At 35.5% G+C, this 7,843-nt stretch overlaps 1 protein-coding gene across 1 annotated transcript in view; it reads left to right on the top strand.

Moving 5' to 3' along the window:
- LOC306791221 (uncharacterized protein) overlaps positions 1-6,228 on the top strand; it is an 8,112-nt gene extending 1,884 nt beyond the window's left edge. Inside the window, exons 3-7 of the mRNA XM_079287848.1 lie at positions 534-653; positions 1,168-1,197; positions 1,734-1,766; positions 4,977-5,021; positions 5,279-6,228. Coding sequence (XP_079143974.1) covers positions 534-653; positions 1,168-1,197; positions 1,734-1,766; positions 4,977-5,021; positions 5,279-5,328 — 278 coding nt within the window. The 3' untranslated portion in view covers positions 5,329-6,228. The remainder of the gene's footprint in view (positions 1-533; positions 654-1,167; positions 1,198-1,733; positions 1,767-4,976; positions 5,022-5,278) is intronic.
- The last annotated feature ends 1,615 nt before the right edge of the window (positions 6,229-7,843 follow it).

Below are 7,843 nucleotides of genomic sequence, written 5' to 3'. Positions count from 1 at the left end.
ACTTCACCAGCGATGTCCAGTAGTCTCCAGGCAGAGCAAGCGGAAGCCCTTTTCTCTACGGCAACCCTGAAGGGACATCATATCTCTAATGCAAAACCATAAACATGAGACAGTCTGACTATTGTATGTATGTATGTACACACACACACACACACCATCTAATCTCTGTTTCAGAACCAGCAACATCTAAAGTGTTTTGGAAAAATGTGCCTTTAAATTCGATCAAAAGTCTATTTTGATCCAAATGAATTCCACCGTTACCGTTTTTTTCTCACACTTTTCTCTGTTTTTTTTAAATACTTTGGAACATTTCGGCGAGTGTTACTACACAATTTAACAGACTATTTAGACATAATGCAGAAAAGTAACACATCTAACCTTTGAGACACGAGAAAGACGATTAAAGTGACGCTAACAAACGGAGTGTTGTTGAAAGTGAAGTGAAGGAAGAACTGGTGTGAATGTGGTTCCTGTAAGTCGCTTTGGATAAAAGCTAAATGACTGGAATGTAACGACTGTTTTCTGTGTTTTAGATCACAAGCTTCCTTCAGAGAACGGAGGAGCTGGCATCGGACTCGCAGTGGGCGGGGTCCTGGGCGGGCTCGTGGGTTGTGGGGTTCTGGTCGGGATTCTGATCTTCTTGAACAAGAAAGGTAGGTGCAAGAAAGAACCATTCTCCTCTTTCAGCAACAAGTCAGCAGCGTTCTTTGTGTTTAACGTTGAGGTTTAAGCTTCATAGTAACATGAATACCAACATGGCCGTGTCCTGATGGTTGAGTTTGTTCCAGTTGAGATGTGGTGCATGAGTTCATTATCGGGTACAAAGTCTGTTATTACTTTATAGACGTCTCGAGGAGTTCAGAGGTCACATTGAACAGCAGTACATAACACAAGTGCCTCATTCTGAAGTCACTTTATTGTCTTCTACAACATAATTCAAATTCACATCATTTTGATCTGAATCCATGAGATTGTTCAGTTTATGTTGTTTTTCTCTACCTTCCCTCATCGCCTCAACAATGAGAGAATTCAATTTGATGCTTTTAGTTTCTCTGAACATCAAACAGACATTTTGATTCAAGTAGCTGTGTTAAAGCTGAGCTCATCAGATTCGACTTCATCTGCGTTCAACTACTCTCTGTGTTCATACGTTGTGTTTCTTTACAGGATGTCTCTCCGGTCTACTCAAGAAAGGAGGTAACTACTTTAATTCTCTTAAAGGGACAGGAGCGATGTTTGTATGAAGTTCTTCTCCATCGTCAGAGTTTCACTACATTAGTAATGTTCTGCTGTGGACGTATTTTAGACACATAAAATGATCGATATCAGTTTGAAAGTACTCTATATTTAGAGTATTTTCAGCTCTTCGCGTTGCTGTCTGACAGACCTTTGTGACGAGGATGTGAAGCTGGTATTTCAGCTCCAGACTCCTTCATAAACACAGATTCTGCCTCAGGACAAGGAGCTGCTGCCTCCATCAGTCAGCCAGCCTGTTATTGTTATTCAGCAGCAGGTTCATATTATATCAGCTGTCAATAATCAACGCTGATTCTGTTCATAACTTCATGAAAGATCAAAATGAAAAGTTTATCTCATTTATATCACGAAGATGACAGAGTTTTTTATATCTATTTAAGTTCTCCTTTATCATTTTGGTAGAATAAAGTAGAAACGGTTATAAGCTGTACTGGCTTTTTTTAAATGGCCTCATATTGATTTGATTTTCTTCGCAGGCTCAGCGTCGACTCTTGACAGCGACGACTCTGGTGAGTGTCTGTGTGTTCAGGGATAAATGAGCTGAAAGCATGAAATGATCAAAACACGGCCTGAACTGGGGCTGGTTGGGCTGACGTGTGGGCCGCTGTGTAATTTAGTTATGTGTGTATGTATGTATGTGTATGTGTTGTATGTTTATGTATGTATGTGTTGTATGTTTGTGTATGTATGTTTATGTATGTATGTGTTGTATGTTTATGCATGTTTGTTTATGTATGTATGTGTTGTATGTGTTGTATGTATGTATGTGTTGTATGTTTGTTTATGTATGTATGTATGTGTATGTATGTATGTATGTTTATGTATGTTTGTTTATGTATGTATGTGTTGTATGTTTGTGTATGTATGTTTATGTATGTATGTGTTGTATGTTTATGTATGTATGTTTATGCATGTATGTTTATGTATGTATGTGTTGTATGTGTATGTTTGTTTATGTATGTATGTGTTGTATGTTTGTTTATGTATGTATGTATGTTTATGCATGTATGTTTATGTATGTATGTGTTGTATGTGTATGTTTGTTTATGTATGTATGTGTTGTATGTTTGTTTATGTATGTATGTATGTTTATGTATGTATGTATGTTTGTGTATGTATGTGTATGTATGTGTTGTATGTTTGTTTATGTATGTTTGTTTGTGTATGTATGTGTATGTATGTATGCGTTGTATGTTTGTTTATGTATGTATGTGTTGTATGTATGTATGTTTATGTATGTTTGTTTATGTATGTATGTATGTGTTGTATGTGTTGTATGTATGTATGTTTATGTATGTTTGTGTTGTATGTATGTGTTGTATGTGTTGTATGTATGTGTTGTATGTGTTGTATGTATGTGTTGTATGTATGTGTTGTATGTGTTGTATGTATGTATGTGTTGTATGTGTTGTATGTATGTTTATGCATGTATGTTTATGTATGTATGTGTTGTATGTGTATGTTTGTTTATGTATGTATGTGTTGTATGTTTGTTTATGTATGTATGTATGTTTATGTATGTATGTATGTTTGTGTATGTATGTGTATGTATGTGTTGTATGTTTATTTATGTATGTTTGTTTGTGTATGTATGTGTATGTATGTATGCGTTGTATGTTTGTTTATGTATGTATGTGTTGTATGTATGTATGTATGTGTTGTATGTATGTTTATGTATGTTTGTTTATGTATGTATGTATGTGTTGTATGTGTTGTATGTATGTGTTGTATGTGTTGTATGTATGTATGTATGTTTATGTATGTTTGTTTATGTATGTATGTGTTGTATGTATGTATGTATGTGTTGTATGTGTTGTATGTTTATGTATGTATGTGTTGTATGTATGTGTTGTATGTGTTGTATGTATGTATGTGTTGTATGTGTTGTATGTATGTATGTTTATGTATGTATGTTTATGTATGTATGTGTTGTATGTGTGTATGTTTATGTATGTATGTGTTGTATGTATGTTTATGTATGTATGTTTATGTATGTATGTGTTGTTTGTTTATGTATGTATGTATGTTTATGTATGTGTTGTATGTTTGTATGTATGTTTATGTATGTTTATGTATGTTTATGTATGCATGTGTTGTGTGTTGTATGTTTGTTTATGTATGTATGTATGTTTATGTATGTTTGTTTGTGTATGTATGTTTATGTATGTTTGTTTATGTATGTATGTGTTGTCTGTTTGTGTATGTATGTTTATGTATGTATGTGTTGTATGTTTATGTATGTATGTTTATGCATGTATGTGTTGTATGTGTATGTTTGTTTATGTATGTATGCATGTGTTGTATGTATGTTTATGTATGTATGTTTGTGTATGTATGTATGTGTTGTATGTTTGTTTATGTATGTTTGTTTGTGTATGTATGTGTATGTATGTATGCGTTGTATGTTTGTTTATGTATGTATGTGTTGTATGTATGTATGTTTATGTATGTATGTTTATGTATGTATGTGTTGTATGTTTATGTATGTATGTATGTGTTGTATGTGTTGTATGTATGTGTTGTATGTATGTATGTATGTATGTATGTATGTGTTGTATGTATGTATGTATGTTTATGTATGTTTGTTTATGTATGTATGTGTTGTATGTGTTGTATGTTTGTGTATGTATGTATGTATGTATGTGTTGTATGTTTATGTATGTATGTTTATGTATGTATGTGTTGTATGTGTTGTATATATGTGTTGTATGTATGTATGTTTATGTATGTATGTTTATGTATGTATGTGTTGTATGTGTTGTATGTGTTGTATGTGTGTATGTTTATGTATGTATGTGTTGTATGTATGTGTTGTATGTTTGTATGTATGTTTATGTATGTTTATGTATGTGTTGTATGTTTGTATGTATGTTTATGTATGTATGTGTTGTATGTATGTGTTGTGTGTTGTATGTTTGTTTATGTATGTATGTTTATGTATGTTTGTTTGTGTATGTATGTGTATGTATGTATGTATGTGTTGTATGTTTGTTTATGTATGTATGTGTTGTATGTATGTATGTTTATGTATGTATGTTTATGTATGTTTGTTTATGTATGTATGTATGTTTATGTATGTATGTATGTTTATGTATGTTTGTTTATGTATGTATGTGTTGTGTGTTTATGTATGTATGTTTATGTATGTTTGTTTATGTATGTATGTATGTATGTGTTGTATGTTTGTTTATGTATGTATGTGTTGTATGTGTTGTATGTATGTATGTATGTATGTATGTATGTGTTGTATGTATGTATGTTTGTTTATGTATGGTATGTGTTGTATGTGTTGTATGTATGTGTTGTATGTGTATGTTTGTTTATGTATGTATGTTTGTGTATGTATGTATGTGTTGTATGTGTTGTAACTGCTTCTATTGTTTCTGATTTTACCATCTAAAGTGTCTTTGAGTACCTTTTTAAAGCACCAGCCAATTGATTATTATTCTGAATTTAAGTATCAGGTTGTATCGACCGATAACTGATTAATGTAAAGACCATCGACCGCAGATAAAGACCGCTCACAGAAAGCGACCTTTTCATTGTGTTTGTGTGTTTTAACTTTTGTGTGTTTTTATGAACAGAGAAAAAACTCAACCCTCACGTAAGTGCTTTATTTCTCTGATATGGATTCTATTACATTATGATTGATGATGATTATATTTGGTCAAACCAGATGTATGTTTATTAATGAACTCGTCGTTCCTCCTCTGCTAAAGCTGCTTCCAGCTCAGATCTGTCTCTCAACACCGACAACAACTCTGGTGAGTATCTGTGTTTAGTGTTCAATGTGCTGAAACCATTAACTGCACTGGGGATGGTCGGGCTCACTTGTGGGCCGCTGTTTCATTGATATGAATTTAATATCAAGGTGGTGTCAACCGATAACGAAGAACAAGTCCAAAAGTTACTTAAATCAAATCTAAAAAGAGTTGTTCCTCCTGCTGAAAGCTGCATCGAGCTACTGTGTTTGTTAATATCTACCGTATGAATAAAATATCTCTTCTGTTCATCCGTCCAGCTGAGCGCATCATCCTGATGGAAGAGGTCAACAAAGAGGCGAACGCATGAAGTCTCTCACGTCACGACTCTGCTCTCTGGAACCAAATCAACCAACACAACAGATAACTTCTCCTGGAACAGACTTTAAAATAGCCAATCTGAAAATGAGCAACAACAATGAGCTAAAATCATAATGTCATCATAAATGTCAACGTTCAAACGCCGTCAACATCTCGTTGCAGCTCAGAAAACAACCGAATCAGCACTAAAATAAGAGTTCTGTTGCTTGGTTTGGAATAGTAAAACGACGGTGAGCTTGTTGAAGATCCAGGAAAGTGATGAGAGAAGTGCGACCTGCAAGTCATTCAAGAATCCAGAGAACGTTTACTTTAGGCCGCACGGCTGCGGGAGAGAACCAATATCTCACGCTTACACCAACAAGTTCTACGTGGTTTCTTTTTGTGTCTAAAAATAAATGTCGAGGGAAAAGTTAGAAAGTCAATGTTTAAATCCGGCCTGATAAGTTTCCGTACACATAAAAGAAGGAACCCAATCACCTACACACACGGGTTGTTCTCGAGGTTGTTTTGAGAGTCCAGAGTCCGACGCTGCGTAAACGTGGGATCGGTCCCTTGTTTGAAAGAAGGAGGAATGTTTGAGCGGTGCGTGTGGATCTTGGTGTAGGAATGTACTCGGGTGTTTATCTTTCCCTCTGAAGACGATTGAATCCGTATTTCGATGCGAAATCACGAGCGCTCGCTAACTTGAGCCAGTAACCAAAGGAAGGTCGCCAATCTCGTGTGTACCAAACGTACAAAACGATCACCTGACACACTTTATCCATGTCATCCAAGATGGCTGCCTTTCTGCACTTCATACGACAAATTACAATTGATATGTTTGTTATTGTGGATTCTGTAATTTGAGGTCGTTTCACAGTAGAAACACATAAAACTGATTTGTAGAGAATCTATGAATACGCTGGTTTCTTTTAAGTAGCTTGAAATTTAACAAAAGTCTTTTGTGAGTAATAAGCAGGGGTAAATAAAAATATGTGGTAAAGTAATTAAGTCATTTAGTACTCGCTGTTGTAAATACACTCTTATTATATGAGCTTGTTGAATTAATCATAAATTGCTTAAATTCATTTTAAAAGCTTTGAATGTGCAGAAACATGATCATTTGATAATTTTTGGAGATGAATATTGTTAATAAACCTTAAAGCAGATCACTTTAGATATTTACTGGTAACCTTAAGTATTATGCTTATCTTTTCCTTTTGGGGCTTTTTAAACACAAACAATATTCATGAAATGTTTTAAGTAAATATAATATGTTCTGCATTCAAATGTTTTCATCTTTTGGGTTTTACGTTTTGTTATCCTTCTGTTTATAATTATTTCTGCTCAATCTTATAGTATCTGCAGTCAATCCTGAAATCTGCTCGTTGTTTTTAATAAAATGAGTTGTTTGTTGAAAGACACCGAAGCTTTTAAGAATCTTTACCGTTTAGATGAGTCCAACTCATAAATCTTCCAATTTGAATGACTCGACACCGAGAGATACTGGAGTTTGGTTTTCGTTTGACTCTTTGGATGTTATTTGTCTGTGAGGTTCTTTAAATCATGTTTAAATCATTACCTGCTTCTGAAATAAATCAAATATCAAAATGAAATCGTTGTTGAATCGAATCTGTTGATTTGCTGTCGTGCAGTAAACGTTGAACAGTTTGTTTCTTTAAAGAATCATAAATCTAACTGCTGCAGCTGTTTACAGCCTGCGTGTACAAAAATAATAATATTTACAATATTGAGTCTTACTCTGCAGCTGTTTCTGACCTTTGAGTGTGTCAGTATTTATTGTGCTAATAAAGCTAGCACGGCTTTACCTTAAGATACTCCTCGGAGCACTTATCTATCAAAATAAAACGTCTTTCCTTTCTTAAACAACTTCACTTCCTGTCTTACTTTTGTTCATTTACTATCCAGTGGTGTGTTGAGACCTCTGCACTCGTATGTCACATATACAGTTTAACTCTCCAACACTCCCAGATTCGATGATTGCTCGACACAAAGCTCAGTTTATCCTTTAGTGACACCTGGTGGTGATGGGAGGCGACTGCAGACGTTTTTATTTTTAGACAACACTGTAAACAGCGTGTCGTCATCTTTGAGCCGCAGAGCACCAAGAGACAAACTCCTCGTCGTCCTCTGCTCCCTCAGGTGTTCTCCCAGCGTCCTACATGCCCCACATCCAGCAGTGGTGGGGGGCCGCGGGGTCCTCGTTGAGGGCTTCCCAGAGGGACGACTTCTTCCAGGACCTGGTTCTGAACCAGGCGGCCGAGGCTCCGCCCTCCAAGAAAAGAGCCTGTGTGTGACTCCATCTTGAGTGCACGATCTCACCCGCGTTCGCTACTTGATTGGTTGTTAGCAGTCACGACGTGTCCTTCCCTGATTCGTCCCCGTTCACGTGAGCCTTTCCCGGAAAATCATAAACAACAACAACAGTCTTGATTACCGATCGACTACCAGGTTAATTCAACATGGACAACTGATTACAGGCGTGACTGACCGTGTTGTCTTTA

This window comes from Melanostigma gelatinosum, assembly GCF_949748355.1.
Source record: "Melanostigma gelatinosum genome assembly, chromosome: 17".
NCBI lineage: Eukaryota > Metazoa > Chordata > Actinopteri > Perciformes > Zoarcidae > Melanostigma > Melanostigma gelatinosum.
This window is presented reverse-complemented; position numbering and strand designations above follow the sequence as displayed.